The 23,954-nt window shown below is 42.8% G+C and overlaps 1 protein-coding gene across 1 annotated transcript; it reads left to right on the top strand.

Annotated features, from left to right (window-relative positions):
- Positions 1 to 5,584: 5,584 nt before the first annotated feature.
- Positions 5,585 to 18,874, top strand: LOC110070291 (actinia tenebrosa protease inhibitors). The gene is made up of 11 exons (XM_020777964.3): positions 5,585 to 5,621; positions 6,256 to 6,435; positions 8,389 to 8,442; positions 9,656 to 9,835; positions 11,121 to 11,174; positions 12,108 to 12,287; positions 13,412 to 13,465; positions 15,016 to 15,183; positions 16,154 to 16,393; positions 17,937 to 18,115; positions 18,657 to 18,874. The coding sequence occupies exons 1-10, from the start codon at positions 5,585 to 5,587 to the stop codon at positions 18,110 to 18,112; spliced, it is 1,323 nt and encodes a 440-aa protein (XP_020633623.3). The 3' UTR covers positions 18,113 to 18,115; positions 18,657 to 18,874.
- The last annotated feature ends 5,080 nt before the right edge of the window (positions 18,875 to 23,954 follow it).

Below are 23,954 nucleotides of genomic sequence, written 5' to 3'. Positions count from 1 at the left end.
ACCAAAGGCAGCTGATGTCATTAAAAAGACCATACTTAAATGCTAAAAACAGTGAGTCTACAAATATTTAAAAACAATTAAACAAGTATTGTATTAAAACGGTAAATGAAGTCGACACTAAAACACATTTAGAACAACCGAACACAACAGCCCACTTAAAAAAACTCATCTCAGACCACCAGTCCTTAAGGAAAAGCCTGCCTGAAGAGAAAGATCAAACGATGGATCAAAGAAGGATGCTCCCATTTTCCTGAGTGGCAAGACGTCCAGAGAGGAATGCTATGGGGAGAGGTTTCCTTTGGTGAACCAAAAGCACTGGAGTGTCATGGCAAATATGACTGTTTTGGGGAACGGGTATTACGAAAGTACCCCCAAAGCATACGGGAAGTAAATGGACTAGCAAAGCATCCATGGCCCTTTCAGACGTTGGCCTAATTTCACCAGCCTCTCCTCCCTTCCCTGCATACACAAGTGATGAGTTCAGGGCAAGGGTTTGAAAAGTTACATTATGTGGACGAGAACACCAGGTTGGGCTGGGGGAAAAAGAGAGAAGCCATCCAGATTCTGATTTCAGTTCCCTTGAAAGAACATTCTGTCCCTCTCTTGGGGAAAAAAGAGTGGAAAAGAAGAAAAAGGGACAGACAGAGGGAAGAAAGAGAGAGAAGAGAGAAAGAAAGGGAGAAAAAGAATGGCTTTACTCAGTTTTATCTCCAGCTGCAATCACCATTTGGGTCCATCATTAGCTTCAGCAACCACTGGCAGTACAACACACACACACACACACACACAGAGACACACAGACACAGACACACACACACACACACACACACACACCCCATACATTACCTCCAGGGTAATGTGTCTAGTTAAAATGACTAAACTGAGGCTACTGTACTTGGAGCCCATTCTGAGAAGGCAACAGCCAGTTGGAAAAGGACAATAATGCTAGGAAAAGCGGATGGCAACAAGAAAAGAGGAAGACCTAGCAGAAGATGGACTGACTGAATAAAAGGAGCCATGGCCTTTAGGTTGTAAAACCACAGGGCTGATAATCCGATCTCTTAGAGGTTAGCAATTCACACGATTACCACAAGTTGGAAGGGACTTGACGGCATGTAATTACAGCATGGTTCTTCATAGGAAGAAGCACTAAGCCACTCCTGAAATAGATACTCCTACGTACAGGAGGAAACAAGCCTGGGGACTGAGCATCCAAGCGTGATAAAGAGATCTCACCCACACCCTCAAGGGGTGATCTTTCAGCCAGTTCAAAAGAGCACACCATCATCCCTCGCAAAAAACTCATGACGGTGCACTGCCCTGCAAGTGTGCAAAAGCTTATTTCAAATTCTCACGGACAGTTGGAGGCATCCACCAGGCCAGCTGCCTTAGATCCCAGGCTCTTTCTGACGGCCACAAAGAAGATGAACTCGAGCTGGACCCCAATGTGTTCTTGAGGGTCAAAGAACGTTCTTAACAGAACACAGTGCCTCCTTTAAAAAAAAAGACCCAGCTTCTCATCAGGTCAGTGGCCAGTTCTTGATGTTTTGCTTGGGCAGTTAAGAACTCGCACCCCCTCCATTCCATGACGGAACATGGTATTAATAAAGTAAATGAATTCTGGACAGAGCACTTGCTTCGAACAACACTATGCAGGGCAGGTTTGCGATTCTCCTTGACCTCCTGGGCCTGTTTACCTGCTTGGAGGTTCTGACTGCCCCTAAGTGGAGCACCACAGGTGAGAGCCAGTCATCCTTCATGTCCAAGGTAGATGCCAGAGGTAGCTAGTCGTCTTATAAATACAATTGAGTCGTTCTCTGACTATTGAGGAATCGCCCTTCGTCAACCATGTAGGCTACTTTTGTCAAAAGGAATGTGCGTCGCTCAGGGTATATTAAACCCTTCATGCAGAGCAAGGCCAGTGATTTAAACTTTCTCATCTCTTCTCACTAGTTAATTTTTAAATTAAATTATTAGGGGTTGTTTTTTTTTAAGCACCTTGGGATTTACAGAGAACACTGCCATTGACCTCTGGTGGCACATTTTTGATTTATCCTTTCAAACATGCTCTGTTTGTTGTTTATTATTGTCTTCTTCCACCCAATATTCTTTTTCCAAAAGGATTCTAAATCACTTTATATAATCGTTGGTTGGGGACAAGAGAGGCCAACACATCAGACTGGGAAGGAATATCTTAAAGCATAAGATCTCATCTGCTAACCTGCCCAATTAAGTTCTGTCACTGATCAACCGTTCTTGTTCTCTTCTCTCCACTGGACTAATGTGTACACTGTTCACTCACCAAGGATTGTTAAAGATGTATAAGGAACAATGTGTATATTTCAGTAGCGGCCAGTGAACCACTGCAAATGAAGGTCACAAATTGTTGTTGTTTAGTCGTTTAGTCGTGTCCGACTCTTCGTGACCCCGTGGACCAGAGCACGCCAGGCTCCCCTGTCTTCCACTGCCTACTGAAGTTGGGTCAAAGTCATGTTGGTCGCTTCAATGACCCTGTCCAACTATCTCATCCTGTCCTCTGTTGTCCTCTTCTCCTCTTGCCTTCATACTTTCCTAACATCAGAGTCTTTTTCCAGGGAGTCTTCTCTTCTCGTGAGATGGCCAAAGTATTGAAGCTTCAGCTTCAGGATCTGTCCTTCCAGTGAGCACTCAGGGTTGATTTCCTTCAAAATTTAAGTGCAGGCAGAAATTTCACCACTCAGCCAAAAGGTCACAAATAGTGACCTACAAAGATGACTCCATGAATCAAGGGAAGAGAATTCTTGATCAGAAGCAGGAATCACCAGAAATATTATGAGCGTCTCTTGAGTATAGACAGAACATTCTTACGTAGAACCAAGAGCTGGGTTTGGACAGTGCTGGTGGAGACTTACATTTTCTCTGCTCCAACATGTTCTTGCTGTAGCTGAGGGAGCCATTTTATTTGCAAAGGGTTGGACTGAAGAACACTTGTGTGCTATCATGTTGCTTCTGAAGACTGGAGGCATTCAAGAGAAAACTGGGCAGCCATCTGACAGATTGGGATTCCCGCACTGAGCAGGGAGTTGGACTTGATGGCCTTATCAGCCCCTTCTGACTCCATTATTCTATGATAAGGTGGATTAGAATGGTCACCCCTTTCTTTCAGTTTTGGGGTTCGCAATTGAAGGCCAAGGGAGATGGCCCTTGTGAAATCGCAAGAGGGGGAAAGCAAAGAGGGGGGAGACATTTTAGTAATCCAGTAGGTGACAAGATGCCCTGAGCAGCTGCGGCTGTTGCAGCCATAGTTGTAGGAGATCATTGCCCGCATGGACACATGCACAGTACATACAAGACATAGTTGAGGTCCTACTGTACTGCTGGGGTGGTGGAAGTCCCGTACGACTCTAGTCACTGTTTGTGCTGTAGCATTGCAATACTAGTTTGCTTGAAAGGGCACGATGGTCCCAAGTGCAGGCACCTAAGGGCATTTTCCTCAACTCCTCTCCCTTTGCCCCTGATTTTTTTTTTTACTGCTCCAAGGATCTGCATGCCCAGCACATATAAGCACCAAACTAGTGTCCTTGGTACCAACTGGAAATAGTTGATGGTGGGTGAGGCTGTAAAGTCATCTGGCATACAAAATAAAACTTCCTCCTCTTCTAGCACCACTTACATTGAGAGTTCTCTTCCTGCTTGAAGACCTAAGGAAGGATAGCAATTTCCCAAAAATACAAGCCAGCCCCACTAATCGGAACCTGCTGTAAAATTCTGTATTTGCAGCAGGACCATGGTCTAGAAGCACGCTAAGTGCAGTCATAAATTTCGCCACTCAGCCGAAGGATCAGTTTATTGATCCAGTCAACAGATGCTGTGAAGTGTGAAGATCAGGAAGAGTTTCCCCCAAGATCGATTCCTTCTGTACGGGCAAACCCATGAAATTTTTTTACAATTCAGAAATGAAGATTTTTCATTATATACAAATATTTCTTGTCTGTGTCACTCTCTCTCCATGAAGCTTTGCCGGCGGTATGCACCCTCCCCTCTGAAAGAGGGCCCTGCCAAGGACGTCACACTCGATATTATTACAATCCCAAGAGCAGAACATGTGAAAAATTTGTTTACAGTGGCTGTTCAGGCAATGGAAATAGATTTTATTCTGCTCAAGCCTGCAAAGAGACGTGTGAAGTGGCAGAAGGTAAGAGCTTTTTTTTGCCTTAAGTCCAAGCTGATCAGCTCTCTGTGAGGCTTGCCTTCTCAATACATTGGAAGGAATTGCTGTTTAAAGGCTGGTACACCGGCCACATGGAAGTGGTGGTGCTGTGGGTTAAACTGCAGAAGCCTCTGGGCTGCAAGGTCAGAAGACCAGCAGTTGTAAGATCGAATCCATGCGGCGGAGTGAGCTCCCGTCGCTTGTCAAGGCTCCTGCCAACCTAGCAGTTTGAAAGCATGTAAATGCGAGTAGATAAATAGGTATCACCACGGTGGGAAGGTAACGGCGTTCCACGTCTAGTCGCGCTGGCCACGTGACCATGGAAACAATCTACGGACAAATGCTGGCTCTACAGCTTGGAGATGGGGATGAGCACCACCCTCTAAAGTAGGACATGACTGGACTAAAGTCAAGGGGAACCTTTACCTTTTACACCAGCCACACAAGGAGCCCAGGAAACGTAAAAAAATAGACAAGGGGGAAAATCGAATGCAAAGATGTGTGGGAAAGGATGCTGAGCTGAACTGAGACTAATGGTGCAATTAGATGGTTTAATGATCCTGGCCACCCCACTTCCTGTGGGTCTCTTGCTATCTGGCCCAAGAAGCTCTCTCCAGAAGAGGGGAAGACAGCTAATGTATTACATTAGACAGCTAATGCATTATTACAACTACTTCTTGTTCTAATCACAAACACACAAGTCCTCTTGGTGTATATCAAATGATCATGTTAAGAGTTCAGAATGATCCAAGTAGGTTAATTAATTAACTGGGCCCTTGAGCAAAGATCACTATGCTGAGCAGCTCTGTTGATCTTCTTTTCATCTAGGACCTCCCACACCCTCATCAGAGCATCCAAGTCCTCTGGGTAAAAACGTTGCAGGTAAGAGGCAGTTGTCCTGCTAACCCAAGGGAGATCCCAAATGCAGCTGTCACAGTTATTCTAAACAGGTAGTTAGTTGTGAGAATGACAGATGTCTTTGAACTAGTTAGCAGGATTTTTTTTTTTAAATAGAAAGTGACTCGATTTGGTTCTTTTAACTCATTCAAGGGATGCAAAGTCACTGGCTTCACTTTCTAGTGCCATCCTCCCCTTGCTCTGGCTTTTGTTTGGAACACCATTTTCCAGGTGAACCTTGAGCTTTTGTGTAAATGATGGACAAGAGGTGGACATGCTCCATCTCTTTGTATGCTCAAAAGCTGAATGCCAGACCGGATGCCAAGGCCTGACAATGGAGGAAGCCAAAAGAGAAGGACATATTCTGGTCAGGAACACTCCCTAGCTCATGAATTGTGACTGCAGCGGGGGGGGGGGGGAGGAAGCTGATGCCCAAATGTGGGGCATTAAACTCTGAGAGACCTCTTGGTGGTTAAGTGTCGATCTTGGCCTCCAGACATGGCCCAACTTTTTCATCTAGGACGAAGCAATGATGGTGAGGTGATTTGCAGGATTGGCGTCCTAGATGAACATTACCGGGCGTCTGCTGGGGAGACCCACTGGAGTCAATGGGGAGACCCATTGCTGGTCATTAGGACCTTTTGGCCCTGTTATCCTTCTGCACTGGTGGGTCTGCTCACCTGCCTTCTTAAAGTCAAAAGTGACAAGAAGAAGTGGGCTAAAGCGTCCGTTTTAAGTATCAGTTCCTTCTTCTCTACGGGACATCCACTCCCATTGAGCGTTGGGAGAGTGGATAGAGACAAAAGGAAATATTTCTTGACCCAGAGTCTTGGTAGTCTGTGGAACTCCTTGCCACAGGATGTGGTGATGACATCTGGTCTAGATGCCTTTAAAAAGGGCATTGGACAGATTCCTGGAGGAAAAGTCTGTCGTGGGTTACAAGCCGTGATGGGAATGTATAATCTGCAGGCTTAATAAGAAGGTACCTCAAAATGCCAGATGCAGGGGAGGGGGATCAGGAGACAGGTATCTCGTTGTTTCGTGGGCTCCCAGAGGCATCTGGTGGGACCACTGTGAGATACAGTCTTTTATTTATTCAGATACAATAAATTCCCAATTTCTGTACTGCGGAATGAGTTGACCTTCTGCTTGATCTCTCCCCTTCACAGGTCTCCCTAGAGAATGCACCCTCCCCTCTGATCACGGGCCTTGCAAAGGAGATTATATCCGTTATTTTTATAACTCCAAGAGCAAAAAATGTGAAACATTTGTTTATGGCGGCTGCTTGGGCAACGGCAATACATTTAATTCTCTGGATGACTGTGAAAAGATTTGCAAAGTGTCAAGAGGTAAGACCATCCAGGTCTCAATGCACTCGTTGGTTAGATGTGATGCTGGATTTCTGACCAGGCATTTCTACTTCATATGTGTTGTGTGTTGTAATGTCAGTAAGACAAGTCAGGTAGTTGTAAATGGTGTATAAGGAAGAACTACAGCTACCTGATTGGGAGTTCGATTCCTCCGTCTCCCTGACAGGGGCTGGACTCAATGATCCATAGGGTCCCTTCCGGCTCTGCAGTTCTATTATTATTATTATTATTATTATTATTATTATTATTATTATTATTATTATTATTATTATTATTATTATTATTATTATTATTATTATTATTATTATCATCATCATCATCATCATCATCATCATCATCATCATCATCATCAGGTTTTTGACTGAGGGCTCAGTCATCACTACCCAAGATGGCTGAGTTGACATATGCCAGCGGAGGCTGTGCTAAATCCAAACCCTTCCCTTTCTAGACATGCTCGAAATTATTTAGAATGAGCCAAACCTTTGAGTCTGAACTGGACAGGGTTGGGCTCTGGAATAACTTAGCTCCTTTCCGTCTCCGCTCCTTTTTTGGCCCTTCTGTCGGCTGATCTCAGCCACACAACAGTTGTGGCACTAAATCCAGTTGTCCAGGGATTCCTGAGATCATCTGACACCAGGGGATTGTTCTGCGCAAGAGGCTTGTGCCCATTCCTTTTTGTTTGTTTGTTGTTTTTATTACTTTTTAGATTGTTCTTAAACTATAACATAAACATAAACTAAAATACATAAACCAAAATACAAATCGACTGTGATCCCTACCACCCTAGTAGGGACCTCTTGCAATAATCCTCTTCTTCCTCTATCTTCATTCTTCTTCCTCCTTTATTGTTCTCTTCTCCAGAACTGCATTGATTCTTCAAGCTTCTGGCCATTCCAAATCCACTGCTGCTGGCATATTGTTGAGTTTCAGTTGCACTGCCTGATGGGTAAAGGTTAGGGGGCAACAGTGTGACTCCACTTTATATCCTGTTTTTGTGTCCCCAAGGAGAAAAACTCAAAAGCAGCCAGGGCATTTATTAACTCAAAGATGTGCCAACTGGATGAATGTGATCTCCAGTGCCTCCTCCTTTTTGAAAGCCAGCTTGACTGTCAGGCACTTCTCGCTCCTTATAAGATGTTGTAGCATCTTGAGCATCACTTTGCTTGGATGAGAAAATGAACAATGGTCCTGTAGCTACTGCACTCTTCGACATCTCCTTTCCTAGAAATTGGAGTGTGTTTGTGTTTTGTGGGGATATTTTTTTGCTTTCCATATTTGTTGACATATTCTTGTTAAGATTTTGATAGATTGGCTTGAAACAGTTCTATTGGTATTTCATTTACTGTACCTCTGGTGATTTATTTCTTCCTAATGCTTTCAGAGCAGCTTTCACTACACTTTCTAGAACTGCAGATTCTTCATCATAAGCTTCCTCTTCAAAGAGTCTATCATCCTGTTGTCTCTTCTGTATAGGTCTTTGGTATAGTATTTCTACCTTCTCTTAGGTTTCTCTGGGTCAGATAATGTGCATCCCTATTGGTCATTTGGCATTCCTAATCTAGGCTTGAATTTCCGTTTTATTTCTTGGATTTTCTGGAATAGATCTCTTATTTTCCGCTTTTAAAAGTCTTCCTCCATTTCTTAGCACTGTTTTTTTTAACAGTTCTCTTTGTCTGCACATGATAGTCACTGAAAAATTGCATTCAGGGTTCTAACTCTACTTCTGTCACTTTCTACTTTTCCCTCTCCTCTGTCCTTTGCAATTTTAAGTGTTTCTTCCATCATCCATCAAGTTATTTTCTTTTTACTACAGGAAACGTCTTTTTGCTTTCTTCACTGATAATATCTTTGGATTTTCTCCATAGTTCCTGGTCAATTGAGTTTAGTAGACCACCATGTAATGCAGTTTTGTGATTCTCATTTTTCTCCCAGGACCACATAGTTCCTTACCAAAGCCTCCCAAGGTCGTCAGTGCAACCGTTGCAGGTGAGTATCCTTCATTCTGTTAGGATAACAACAGCCGCTGAACTTATTACAAATAGTCAAATATTTTATATTAAGGAGTCAGCGTCCTGAAGTGGACAGCAACTCAGATGAGGACTCAAGAGACTTTGATTCAAACATCTGCCTGGCGATGGAAATTCACTGTGGGGTGCTAATGGCGAAATATTCCTTGAAAATCTTACATACCTTGGAAACCCTGTTTTGTTGTTGTTGTTGTTGTTGTTGTTTTGACTTACACACTGTCCCCTAGTGCTGGAGTGCTCTCTGGGAAGTTTACAACATAATTAAGCAAGCAACACTTTGCCCCCCCCCCCAGTGAGCTGGGTACTAATTTTAATAACCTTGGAAAGATGGAAGGCTGAGTGAACCTTGAGCAGGCTACCTGCGCCCATCAGGATCAATTTCAGGTCATGAGCAGAGGCTTAACTGCAGTACTGTAGGCTAATTACTGTGTGATAGGTCTCCATATTAGGCCATCATATGTCAAAAGCAATTTAAAGGCACATCTCTCTCTCTCTCTCTCTCTCTCTCACGCACACACACACACACACACACACGAGCACACAGGCATGCACATGTGCATGCGCACACACAGAGTTTTTAAAAAAGATATTGCTTTGGAGGGGAAAAAACTGAAACAATGGCCATTTCAGTTGAGGGCTGGCATGATGCCATGTGAAACAACAGGAGTTACCACAGAGGGAGGAATGATTTAAACAGACATGTAGAATCCAGTCTTAGTTCACTGTGATGTGGCATTCTGACATCTTGATCTGGACTGGCTAATAACTGCGGAACGGGCTTTTAAAAGACTGGTGTTACCTTTAAAAAAAACCATCACATCATTGCAAAAAATCTCAGCAAGCCAGTTCCAATCCAGCTGCTTTTTTAATTCAATGAAGTTTTTATATATTTTTTAAAAATTGTTTTATTGGACAAAATCCTGTCACACAGCTATTCCGCATTTGGAATCCACCCAATAAGATGTGTTCTATCATGATGTCTTGCTATTGTTTTGGAGTGTATCCGCTTTCATTTCGTGACAAGCTGCCCGGGGGTGACGGATGCAAATTAAAATAAGAGACATTAAAAATAAATACAGGAATGAACATCTAACAGGCACTTGCATTTCAGAAACAAGAATGATTTAGTACATATTAAAAGGACTGTTTTGTGTTATTCTTCCCCCTTCCAGCTCTGCCTGCTATATGCACCCTCCTTCCCGACACGGGGCCTTGCCAGCAGTACCATTCCCGTTATTACTATAACATGAAGAGACAGAAATGTGAAAAATTTGTTTATGGTGGCTGCTTCGGCAACGGGAACAGATTCACCACCTCTGAGGCCTGCAGAAAGAAGTGCAAAACCTCATCAGGTGAGAACCTCTCAGTCTCCACGCACTTTTGCGATGGGTCCCAAAGATGGCTCCTGACTGAATAGAGAGGGAAGAGTTATATTCAACGTACAATTCCTCCCCCCTCCCCCCAAAAAGTTATCTTTTGGGTCACATTTCCCAGAATCCCCCTCTGGAAAAATGCTGTGGGTGCTGTTTTTCTTTAGGTGACCAAAAATAGAGAGATCTGAATACCCGACAGCTTGTGCAATCATCATCAGGGATGGGGACTCCGAGTCGCAGGACTCACTGTCAAGTTGGGTACACATGGGTGACTCAGACTCGACTTGATTTTTTTTCTTTTCAATGACTTGGACCTGAAACTCACCCATCCCTCCCTTTTTTAATGGGGAGAAAACTTGTTTTTAATAGGGACTTGCAACTGGGACTTGGGACTTGGGAACAAAGAGTCGGACTTGGACCCAAAGCCTTGGCAACATCCCTGATCATCAAAGGCGTGCAGGTTGAGCACATAGACCATGTATTATCATCTCCAGGCCTAGCTCAGTGCAGCCTTTGAACAGCAATAGCCACACATCTTTGGGCCCATACAGTGGTGCCTCGCGTGGCGAGAATAATCCGTTCCAGCGAAATCGCTGTAGAGCGAAATCCTCGTCAAGCGAAATAAAAAAGCCAATTGAAACACACTGAAAACCGTTCAATGCATTTCAGTGGGTGAAATACCTGCTTGTCCATTGAAGATCCTCCATAGGGCGGACATTTTTGGGTGCCTGTGCAGCGAAAAATGCCTCCTAAAAACAGCGGGGAGCCATTTTGAGCAGTGGGTGGCCATTTTGAAAACCCAACGATCAGCTGTTTTGATCGTCGTAATGCGAAGAATCGGTTCCCGAAGCAGGGAACCGATCGTCGGGAAGCAAAAAAAGCCCATTAAAACATGGTTTTGCGGTCGCAATTGCGATCGCAAAAACATCATCGGCAGGCAGATTTGTCGTCAAGCGGGGTGATCGTTAAGTGGGGCACCACTGTATCTGGTTTTGTGACATTTTGCTCACCTGTTCCAGAGGAGAGCGCCTCCCTCCACTCCGTGATGGACCACAAGTGTCAAAATAGTAGTTTCATTCTTGACTGGACAGCTGCATTAAAGGCCTCTACACAGTGCAGCTTCGCCATTGTCTTCCTAAGGTTGTCGATGCAGCAGAAAGCGGGGTTGTTCAGATCGTTTTCGCTAATAAAGGTGCTTCCATTTTTACCTGGGCTGCGGAGGACTGTGTGCAATGCGATTTTGTGGGTTCCTCCTTTCTTCTAGGACCGCCTCCACCTTTGCGAAAGCACCCAAATGCTTCCATGGAGACCACGGCAGGTGAGAGCCAAACATCCTAATTTCTCAACAGAGATAGCAGAAACAGCAACTGCCAAGCTTATGACACATTTATTTATTTTTATTTATTAATTCTATTTATACCCTGCCTATCTGGTCATTTTGACCATTCTAGGCGGCTTACAACATAAAAACATAACAAATATATGGAAAAAATATAACAATTAAATAATTCTGCAAGATGGGAAGCATACAATATAAATCAAATAGAGAGACTTCTTCCCATTGTGGCATTTTCTGTTGGTTTCTCAGTCTGGAAAACAATGTCACGTGTGAAATTTGAGATATTGGCCTAAAAATCCTATCTGAATTAGACCAGATTAATTGGCCCGATGGCACCTACACGCTTGCTAAGTATTGACTCAATGAGTTATCTTTCATTCGGTAGGACTACTGTAGCTATGACTGATACTGTACTTGACTTTTTAGGCCATTATGAGAGGGATATTAGACAACCTACCATAGAATACAAAGTGGCCACAGTAGCTGTAGAATTTGGGGGGTCTGTTTTAATGTCTTATGAGCTATCCTACCTCCCACTGGCAAGATGGCTGAGTGGTTTAGGCACTTGCCTGCGGAACAAGAGGTTGGGAGTTCAATTCCTCACCGTGCATCTCATAAGAGCCGGCTTGTGTGGCCTTGGGCAACCTGTACAGTCCCCAAACGCCCCCAGAAGAAGGGGACTGTGCCCTTCTGAATATTCTCTACCTGGAAAACCCTAAAAAGGCTTGCAGAAAGTCAGAACTGATTTGACAGCTCATGATTATTTATTGTCCTAGGCCCCAGATATTAATTAAATTTTCTATATATCCAGGAACTAGCTCTAGAAAACTTCCTGTATATTTAAAAAAAACGAACGATTTATTAGATGCAGATATTACTTTTTTCTGTCATTTTCTCTTCCCCCCCAATAAGGTTTGCGAAAAGCATGCACCCTCCCACCTGAAAAGGGGCCTTGTGAAGAAGTTCATGTTTTTTATTATTATAATATCAAGAGTAAAAAATGTGAAACGTTTCTCTATGGCGGATGCTTGGGCAACAATAATAAATTTCCCACGGCTGATGCCTGCAAAAAGATATGTGGAAACTCGACAGGTAAGAACATTATGGTCTCCAAAACCTGTTCTGCTGATGCTGAAAAATGTGGATTATAGCAAAGACTATTACAGTGGTGCCTCGCTTAACGGGAGCCCCGTTTAACGATGAATCCGCATAGCGATGAAGATTTTGCGATCGCAAAAGCAATCGCATTGCGATGTTTTAAATGGTAAAAAATCGCTTTGCGATGATCTGTTCGCTGTTTCGCATACCGATCATCACATAGTGATGATTTCCCAACAGCTGATCGGCGGTTCCAAAATGGCCGTATGGAGGATTTTTGCTTAAAGGTGAGTTTTTTGCCCATAGGAACGCATTAAACGGGTTTTAATGCATTCCTATGAGCTTTTTATTTTCGCATAGTGACGAAATCGCTTTGCAGAGATTTTTGCTGCATGGATTATTGTTGCTATGCGGGGCACCACTATATAATACTGAATGCTATACATAGTATGATCTCTGGCTTCCTCTAGTGTCCAGTTCTAGTAACTTCATAGTTAAAAATACAGTATTTGGGTTTTTTTTCTTTTAATATTTTAATATTTTCAGACTGTGACTAAGTGAATCAGTGGATACTGATCCCACAGATAAGGGAGTCCTATTGTGCACTCCGGCTTGGAAAAGTTACTATTCAGATCCCAACTCCCAAAATCATCCCAACCACCACGGCCGCTAGCTATGCTTGCTAGAGTTTCTAGGAGCTTTAATGTAGAAAAGTTCCTTTTGTACATGTCTGGTGAACAATACCAAGAGAAAGAGCAAAGGGAGGGTGGTGGTAACATTCAACAAATGTTTCTTCTCCTACTTGGAGAATGACATAGTTGGATTTGGGATTCTTCATTTTCCGGAGTGGTGGTCATTCAAAGGACAATGCTGTGGATAACACCGCCCCCCCCAAAAAAAAACAGACAGTGAAGAGTAGATTTATTTTGTAAACAAATGATTGCACATGTCCAAGTTGAGGGTGTTGGCCAGGTGCTGTTTGATCATCCTCCAGTTCTTGAGACTTTCTCTTTTCCATTGTGGACAACAGTATTAACAGAAAAGCTGAATTTTTAACTGAGTGTTTACATGAAAAAGCACAATGCAATGCTGCTTTGTGGTTCTCCTCTGTCTCCTAGGGTCGTCCACACCCGCACTGGTGCCTCCAGTGGCCTTTAATGAGACAACTACAGGTGAGAGACAGTCATTCTGTTCATGCAAGGCAGATGCCAGCAGTAGCCATGTTTACTGTAAATAGTTGGTTAACGGTGACAATTAAGAATCTCTTTCAGACAAGTTGGCAGGATACTTTTGTAAAATGAAAGTATGCTATTCTCAAAGGCTTTCACGGCCGGGATCTGATGGTTGTTATGGGTTTTTCGGGCTCTTTGGCCGTGTTCTGAAAGTTGTTCTTCCTAATGTTTTACCAGTCTCTGTGGCCGGCATCTGCAGAGGACTGGAATAGAACTCTGTGCTCTGCTGCAGTTTGTTTGGGAGTTGAGTTTTTATAGCTGTGGGATCAACTTTTGTCCTTTTCAGGAGATGGGTGATTATGGTGATCAGTGTGTTTTTGTTGTGGGTGTATTGTTGTGATAAGGAGGAGACGTTAAGGAAGAACAACATTCAGAACAGGGCCAAAGAGACTGAAAAACCCACAAAAATCCATGAAAGTATGTTCTTTGGATTTTTTCCCCTACTCTTTCAAGCAAGAGAAGACTGTTGCTTTGCTTTTCCACTTTCATAACGTCAACTGTGCTTGTTTCTGGAATACAGTTTCTCATGAAAACTTTGGCATATTGGACCAAGTCCAGCCTAAAGTGGTATAAGTCCATTAAATAAATCCAATAGATCAATTGAACGTACATAAGATGTGTTGATTTATCAAATTCCAATTCACCGAATGGAGCCTAGAGCAGGTGAAATGAATACTTGGATTTTGACCATTATCTAAGACACAGGGGAGAACCTGGTGCCTCTAAAAAGCTACCATAGTTGCTGCTAAATTTCTTTTTGTGGGAGTGTGGGAGTCCATATTTTATTTCCAAGGAGAAAAATTGTTCCTTGAGATTTTCTAAGAACAGCAATTCTAGCCACAATTTAAAAAAAAAGACCTTAGGGATTGTATGTACAGTAGTCTGACAGCTGGATGGTTCCCATTTTCCTTCTGTTTTGTCTATTTTTGATCACCTGGTTCAGAGCAATGGGCTTTAACTTCCACAATGGAGTAGAGAACACCAGCTTCCAAAAATGACAGGAAAGAACTTGTACTGTATGTCTGAAATAGACCCTTAAGCACATGGGGGAGCAGAACCCAAATAGCTATATCAGTTTTGTTGTGAACTGCCTTGCATCTCAGATATAAATAGACAAATACAAATATATGCAGGTACAGACAGCTGAGTGGGCTGGATAGCTCAGTGAGTTAGGTATCTGGCTGAAGAGCCAGATGTTGGGAGTTTGATTCCCCACCGTACCTCTTGGGAGAAGAGCCAGCCTGTGTGGCCCTGGGCCAGCTGCACAGTCCTAGAAGTGCCCCTGGAAGAAGGGAACAGTGAACCACTTCTGAGTACTCTCTACCGAGAAAATCCTGCAAAGGGTCATCGTAAGTCGGAATTGACTTGAAGGCACACATTTATTATTTTTATATGAAGATCGGAAAAGCATATTCAGAAACTGGGTTTATTTGTTGTCTATAAATGCGACTTTTCTCTCTTACTTTGCTCCTCCTCTCCCCCCCCCAAAGCATGCACGCTTCCTCCCCAAAAGGGACCTTGCAGGGAGGACATCACCCGTTATTACTATAACGCCAAGAGCAAACGTTGTGAGACGTTTCTTTATGGAGGCTGCATGGGGAACGATAATAACTTTTTGACGGAGGAGATCTGCAAACAGGCGTGCAAAGTCTCAGAAGGTAAGGTCATCTTGATCCCAATGGGCTAGCTAAGGGGAAAGGAGATGATGCTTGGAAATCTGTGCATTTCTGAGATTTGCAGTGCATTTTACCTGGAAAGGAACAAACTGCCAAAAAAAAAAAAAGAAGATCAAAAGGCATGCTGTTAAAAAAATTGCAAAAACATTATTTTAATCAATAAAAATTCAAATAAAATGTATTTATTGGTGTGTATAATATATGCATACATAGAGCTTGCATATATTTGAAAACAGGGAGTGACATAATAGCAGAAGATTCTGGTAATACTTAAGCTATGTATGGGCACCTGTGCATGGATATTTCCTGCATAATAAGGTATAATAAAGGTAAAGGTTCCCCTTGACAATTTTTGTCCAGTTGTGTTCGACTCTAGGGGGCGGTGCTCATCCCCGTTTCCAAGCCATAGAGCCAACGTTTTTGTCCAAAGACAATCTTCCGTGGTCACATGGCCAGTGCGACTTAGACACGGAATGCTGTTACCTTCCCACCAAGGTGGTCCCTATTTATCTACTTGCATTTGCATGCTTTCGAACCGCTAGGTTGGCAGGAGCTGGGACAAGCGACGGGCGCTCACTCCGTCACGTGGATTCGATCTTACAACTGCTTGGTCTTCTGACCCTGCAGCACAGGTTTCTGCGGTTTAGCCCGCAGCGCCACCACATCCCAATAAGGTATAATAGGAGTTCCATATTTGCAGGACTGGTATCCGCGGTTTCACTTATCCGTGGTCTGAAAATATTAAAAGGAGGAAAAAAAAACTGGGGAAGAAACCTCTTATTGCTCAGGATTATAACTTTAAGCAAACTTTGGGAGTAGAGATGAGCCAATGTAAAGAAATCCAGTGACATCTGGAGGGTTGCACTGTGCTTACCCCCTTCTAGACAAAAGCATACGTGGGAGAGATGCAGGTTTCAGGAGCTGAAATTACCTTCTTTGTCTTCTCCTCCAGGCTCTCCTCCTTCCAGCTCATCCACTCCACGTCCTTCCTCTCCACCTGCAGACTCAAATGCTCTGCCTGTAATATGCACACTGACTCCTGTAAAAGGAAGATGCCATGGGCACCACACACGCTATTACTATAACGTAGAGAGCCACAGCTGTAAGATGTTTGTTTACGGTGGCTGTCTAGGCAACGGAAATAGGTTTTACACCATGGAGGAATGCCTGAAGAGGTGCAGAAGTACAAAAGGTAAGGTGACATAGCTGTTGATCGCAACCCACAGGCTCCCATTTCTGATTGGAGAGAAAGGAAATGGCACCAAATTTAATTTATTGGAGGTGAGGGGAGGATTTAATTGTTTTATTCTCTGTGTAAGCTGCCATAGGAAGGTAACCAAAGACCAGTGTGAAAATACTTTAAATAGATGGCAAACGAATGTAGATGTAGTCGCTAATAATCAACAATATCAATAGCTAATAAATCACTGAGACGGCTCAAACAAATGTACAAGTAAAAGGCAAGAGAAAGTTATGTAGGAAAAAGACACTTTCTTCCTACCTTTTCTAGTACTGTACAGTATTAGGTTTTTTTTTATTTCAAAACTATAAGATCCCCTAGAATAACCATAGTCATGGAAGAAGGTACTGTAGAGGGCTTGCCTTCATGGGCTCATGGGCGTAGGCGGGAGTGGGCTAAATGGGGTTGGGTTGCTAGAGGTCAAGTTGGAGGGATGGTGTGCCATTTAGTGTGATCCTCACATCCAAATGACATGCACTTCAAATGACTTTATTTGGTCCTGCTCCTTCTGTTGTCAATTCCTCATATCATGAAGTGGCTTCAGCAGAGAGCCACTTCATGATACTGGCAAATTAAACGTTTCCTCAGCTCCATGGAGGGGCAAAGGACGTTCTCTCTCTCTCTCTCTCTTTTAGACTGAATCAGGGCAGGACTACGTCACTTACAAAAAATAAGTGGATTTGGATAGGCACAGGTTCTCAATCTCACTTTTAAGACAAATCCCAAAGAAAAGAAAAGAAACCCCCATTGTTGACCCCCGGTATCCTCCCACTTCTGGGAGGAAGTTTTCAAATTAAAAAAAAAAAACCACAGTGCATCAGTGCTCCCTAATGCAGTTTATTTTTTTTTTAAAGTTTGCCCACGTCTGAGTTCACAACAACACCCTTTTGGCATTCCCATCAATTGGAGTCAGGTTATAGAATGTCTATGAACATTCTAATTCCTATAGCATGGAACCTACAGTCCAGGTTCTCAGAGAAGGGATTTTTGGTGGCTAATGAACAGAAAGCTGGCTTTAGAGAGTTCCCAAAAGACAGAGAACCACAGAGGCAGATACCTCAGTGGCAGAGTGAGGATTGCTAGAAAATAACAAATTAAACAATGGAGTACAGTTATACATATCGAGTGTGGGCCAAGTGAGAGACACGAGGATTGGAGAAATAGATTTGAAGATTGTGGGCTTTTAGCAGTGCTCAGAAAAGTTACTTTTTTGGACAACATCTCCCAGAATCTATGCTGGTTGGAAAAATCCAGGAATTTTTGACAAAAAAACAAAAATCTTCCAAGTTCTGCTATGAAGCCAAAAGGGGCATAAGCAACACAGCTCAGTTATTTCCCCCAGAATAATAAATGGGAGCAGATCACATTGAAATCAAAAAGACTTAATTCTAGGTACACCTATGCAGAGGTAGAGTTAAGCTGTAGGCTTAGGTTTCTTGCGAACAATATCTTCCTCAGTTATCTGTGTTCCTGTCATCCCCTCCCTGTCCTGCAGAGATGCCTATCGTTTGTAGAATTCCTAAAGATTCCGGAACATGCTCCCAAAGATTGATTCGCTACTACTATGACCAGGCCAGTGGCAGTTGTGAAACATTTGTGTACAGCGGCTGTGATGGCAATGCCAATCACTTCCACAGCATTGAGGAATGCCAGACGATATGCAGTGTTTAATGGGTAAGTTGAGTGGAAGGGGGGGGAGGCTTTTTGCTGTCGTCACGCCAGAGGAATAGAATCCTATCCTAGAATCACAGAATCATGGAGTTGGGAGGGGCCTAGAAGGCCATCAAGTCCAATTCCCTGCTCGATGCAGGAATCCAAATCAAAAGATGCCTGCCAGGTGGTTGTCTAAAATGTCTTTTGAATGCCTCCAGTGTTGCCACACTCACTAGCTGCAGGCAGGGCTACATTTTTCTTTTGGCAGGATCAAAGAAGTAGTTATTAGCTACTAGATCAATGATTCCCAACCTTGGGTCTCCAGATGCTCTCAAGGGAGAGTGTTCCCAGAAAGGCCACCCTTTCTGGTGCGTTCAGATGTGCTTCCTTCTCATTGCAGACAATCACATCCTTAGTCAACTCACTATTTGCCTGAGGAGGAGGAGGAACTGATTGTAAATCGCATCCGTCTTCTAACATCTTTCCCCAACATTACAGATCCCAAAGTGTTGTTTAATATCCTAATGACTATGTTCTTGATTCTCTGCTTTTGTTTCCTCAGAGCAGTCATGAGACCTGAACATGAGCATGTGCCCGACAACAACTTCAGAGTCAATAAATATGTCACCACATCTCATGTAATAAAGGGACTAAGCCGTGATTCTGTGGTTTCGTTCTCTTTTTGCATACTCTCCACTAAACCTATTCCTGTTCCTTGTGCACAGGAAGAAACTATGTGTCCCTATGACATGCAGAAGAAGTGTCAGATCTTTGTGAACCAAGACTATGAATGTATGGGCCTGAGAAAAATATGTTTCCCTGATGAGGATTTCATAGTCAGAAGATGATTTCATCCAATGAAACTTCTTGACATTGGCTTTTGGTTTGGTTTGGTTCTTTTTTCTTAAAAGTTCAGTAGTGGTAACTACAGGTCACGTTGTATCATTTAATGGAGCAAAAGCACAAACAGCATTTCTTCATTAAAAAAAATACTTGGCATATATTACAACAAGCAAACTTTGTCCAGCAACAATTAGCATACACATAACGATATGATGCAAAACATGAACCAAACAAAATAGATGCAATGATGGAAGTTGTGATATAATTTCCTCTCTGCAGGGCACAATTATGCAATAACTCAGCTGAGGAGAGGTTTGAAAAGGAGGATGAGACACAACTACTGCAGTTATTGGTTTGCTAATTGTTATTAAAAACTGATAATTGACCATTTTTCAAAACAGCTTTGTCATTCATAAATCATGAAAATTTTATTTTCATTTAGTATATCATCACTCCCATGCCCTGTCCTCTGCAGTAGTTTCTCATGCCTAAATGAATGAAAGGAGCTTGGACAAGAATAAGATTTTAGTTCTCTTACTTTTAGTTTGTATGCGGGCATGATGGAATTTTAAGAAGTGAGAATGACAGCTGTAGTTCACACTGATAACCACAAGGACAAAAATCTAGGTGTCAAAATCTGGCAGATTTTGAGGGAACTGGGGAAACTGAACATACTTCATACTTTCCTATCAAGTAATTTATGTTTAATAAAGAGTTACTTCAGTGGTAGGAGAACTTAGTTATACAGTTGTCTAGCAATAAACAAGAAATAAACCAGGAGTACAAACACATGCCTGATTATTCAATCTTTCTTCCATATAGCTTGAGAACATGCTTATTCCATTATCAGTCTTGTGAAAGATCTCACATCTGCTTAAGGGCTTCCTCGCGTGATTCCTTTCTGGCCGTACTTATTCCTCTGAGTTGTGATCTCTGAGGAACATGTATGCCCAGAAGGCAAGAACAAATAAATAAACACTGGCAAATTTGAATTTTCCATCAGTTTGCAGATTCTGTTGTGCTTTAATCATATGTGGGCAATTTGTAACCTGCAGATGGTTACTCCACCCTGTATCACAGGATCTCAGGGCAGGCAACAGAGCCATCTAAAACTTAAGATGCTCAAAACAATTTAAAATTAAACAGTTTAAAACACAAATCAACCTCAACCCTCAATGATTCTAATATATAAAGATGATTGGACTTGGTGTCAAAATGGCATCAATATTGGTGCCAATTGAGCCTCCAAGGGGAGGACATTCCACTGCTGGGATGCTACGCAAGAAAGCTCTCTCCCACGTCTCCATGTAATGAACTGTTCTCAATGGTGGGACATAGAGGAGGGCTTCCCAAACAGATAAGATCATGGTATCATAGAATAATTGAGTTGGAAGGGAGAAATAAGGCCATCAAGTCCAACTTCCTGCTCAGTGCAGGAATCCAGATCAAAGCAAATCTGACAGATGGATATCCAATGGTCTCCTGAATGCCCACAGTGTTGGAGCATTCACCACCTCCCGAGGTAATTGGTTCCATTGTCGTTCTGCTCTAACAGTAAAGAGGTTGTTCCTGATATTCTTAGTTATCTGGCAGGTTTATGTAAGGAGAGACACTCAAATAGACTTTAGCCTATTATTTAGTGTATCAGCTCCCTAGTCAGTGGGAGTTCTTTATTCAAATTATGTGCTTTCAGTGATTTCTGGAGGCCTTTAGTGAGTCTGAGCTGACCTTTCCTGAAATTGCCAAAACGGGGCTGATCAAAGAGGGATGCAAGATGTCCCTAATTTACATTGAATATCTCTTACTTAAAAGAACCTAGCACCTGCTCAAAATAAGTACAGGAGGTACTGTGACCGGTGGCTTTGAGCTGATGCCATTATTTAGTTTTCAACATTTCCTTCATTCATTTATAGACCACGGGATAGCTTATTGGAGACAGAGAGTTGAATCTCACCCCAATTGGCTAAACCTAGTGAGTTCACTAAATTATCACCCCAATTCCCAGATGGAGGACTCAGGTTTTCTGTGTCACCCTCATTCCCTGGCCAGGAACTTGGGCATCACATCCAATCCACAGCTGCCTCAGCTGTAACTTTACAACAGCAACCAGACAGCTTCCTGCACCTTCTCCTGACTTACATCTAAGCAAGATGTGCCTGGCAAAATCCATCTTCCAAAAATAAATAAATAAATAAATAAATAAAAATTGGAATTTACATCCAAGAGTAACTTTCCTGGCAAAATTCATCTTGCCACGAACTCTTCTTCACACTGGTACACGCCTTTGGAAGTGGTGTTCATCTATGAAAGCTCACGGGTTGTATGATGATTTTGTAGTGGTCTGTAAAGGTACTGCCTGTTCTTGCATCTGTATTTCATTTTGTATGGACCACACAGCTCCTCTTTATTTAAAAGATACTTGAAGTAGAAGTCCACTTCTCTCTGCGGAAGTGCTCAGTCTGTTGTAGAAGCCTGCTGACATCGGGAGGGCTGTCTACAGGAACAGGCTCTCTGGATATTGCAGAGCCCTTGCTAATAGCACAAGGGACAAAACAGAACCAGGAAGGCAATGGGCAGAACATTGAAGAGGAGTCCATGGTCTTGAAAAATGGGAAGCTTTCCCTTTAAATCTTCCTTGCCCATTGCCTTTGGAGAGGAAGAGAGGGGAAGTTTTGAATTTCTTTTTAATGATCAGTAATGCTTTGACAGGGCTTTAAAAAAATAACTTTTCAAAGCATTGCTGATACTTTAGTAACTGTTAAAAAGAAATGCAAACACTTCTACCTTGTCCTGCCCTCCAAGGAGAACTGAGAAGAAGTTTCCAGTTACTGGACTTCCCCAAAGGAACAGCCTTAACAGGCTTGAGAACTCTTTCTCTTGGGGAGAATCTTATTGGGGATACAGTCTTTCCTTTTAAAGGGAAAGAAGATCTTGGTCATACTAAACAGAATCACTTGAGGTGAGATGTGGTTTTCTGACCCCAAATCACCTAATCCTGGCATGTGGAAGCAAGGATTGCACTGTGCACCTGTGTCTAGCCTTAACTGACCTCAAGTGATCCTATTTAGCCTGATCCTGCCCATTCCAGTTTGGGCTTAGACAACCAAATATATATATTTAATGGGGGATCAACCATTGCTTGTATCTTTACGCCAACAAGTTCTAATGTCAGTCCTATTTGATTTTGCTTTACCACTAAGTTTAAGGAGATTGCCCAAGGTGAAGCCTATAACCACCATAACACATTAATACAGCCTCATTTGTATGTCTGCAGCCAAGAGAAATATAATGGGAATGAGGATATCTAAATGAATGGCTGCCTTTCTGCTTCTGTGTGTCTTAAGGTGCATTTATCAAATACCTACTCTTACTTCGAGCTTCTCCCACAAGCTTTGACTCTGCCCACCGTTAGTTGCAAATCACAATAGACACCAGCTCTCATTGCTCTGAAGTCCCACTATGTTCAATATGTATAGCTTGCATGTAAATAGGTCTAAGTGCTGCAGCCTTAGTTTTCTTCTGATGAAGATTACTGGAAAATAGGTAGCTTTCCAATGGTTATTTGTAAGAATACAGACAGAGCATATAGGAAGCAATTGTTGATTTGCTCAGTGCATCCACCTGGAAGCATGTGAAAGTTCCTTATTAATTTTTGTGCCTTCCTTGCTTGCTGTAGGCATTTCATGCCTAGTATGATCTTTCCTGATCTCTTTATGACATTGCCAAAAGAGGACTGATCTAAAATAGGGTTGCAAGATGTCCATAATTTACATGGAACATTCCTTTCTTAACACAATCAAGGTAAAGGTAAAGGTTCCCCTTGACATTTAGTCCAGTTGTGTCTGACTCTAGGGGGCCATGCTCATCCCCGTCTCCAAGCTGTAGAGCCAGCGTTTGTCCATAGACAGTTTCTGTGGTCACGTGGCCAGTGCGTCTAGACACTACCTTCCCACCATGGTGGTACCTGTTTGAAAGCATGCATTTGCAAGCTTTCGAACTGCTAGGTTGGCTGGCGCTGGGACAAGCGATGGGAGGTCACTCCCTCACATGGATTTGATCTTACAACTGCAGGTCTTCTGACCTTGCATCACAGAGGCTTCTGTGGTTTAACCCGCAGTGCCACCACGTACCTGATAACACAATCAAAGGCTTCCTTAAAAACACACACAACAGTTTCTAATAACAGGTACCTAATTATTGCTACTTTGTGCTGGTTAATTTTAGTTAATCTTCAATGCAGCACCTTAATCTAAATGTTTCATCTTCATTTAACTTGGGGTCGTCAAGAGCCTTCAGCTCTCAAGGATTAGTCCTCTTGAGGATAAAGGGCTGAGTGTAAATGAATGAATGAATGAATGGATGGATGGATGGATGGATGGATGGATGGATGGATGGATGGATGGATGGATGGATGGATGGATGGATGGATGCATGAATGAATGAATGAATGAATGAATGAATGAGTGTATACATGATGCCTGCAATGACATGCCGTATTTGAGGTAGGCATGACTATAATCTGAGACTTTGTGATATTCTGATTTTATCACACACATGTTGGTGGAGGCCTTTAAGGCGGCCTGATCTAAACATTTTTGCTTTGCCCCAGGCTTTGTTGCCAAAAGGCTCTGCTTGAAATCTTGCTTATCTGATTTACCTAGAATGTCTCACATTCAAGAACACGGTGCCTCCTGGAAATGAGCACAGCAGCTCCTCTACGTTGTGTGTTTGATTCTGGACATCCTGTTTTGGTTGTCTACCTTGTAATGTTCACCTTTTTGCATTTCCTTGCAGAACACTGTATAAATAAAATTGCCACTTAATTCTTCCCTGGACACCAGTCTGCATCAGCACCATGGGTTATAGAGAGGGTGTTTTTTGCTGTCTTCTGGAACTTCTTCTTGTACCCTGGCCAGAGTTTCTGGGCACCTCTGGCTGGAGTGCTGAAGGTAGGACCTCCCTTTGGTGGAACCCTCCCACTTAGTCCTATGTCGGGGTCAACAAGCAGGTTTCAAGC

The sequence above is a fragment of the Pogona vitticeps genome, chromosome 8, assembly GCF_051106095.1.
Source record: "Pogona vitticeps strain Pit_001003342236 chromosome 8, PviZW2.1, whole genome shotgun sequence".
Taxonomy (NCBI): Eukaryota; Metazoa; Chordata; class Lepidosauria; order Squamata; family Agamidae; genus Pogona; species Pogona vitticeps.
The sequence above is the reverse complement of the archived record's forward strand: the minus strand, read 5'-3'. Positions and strand labels throughout refer to the sequence as shown.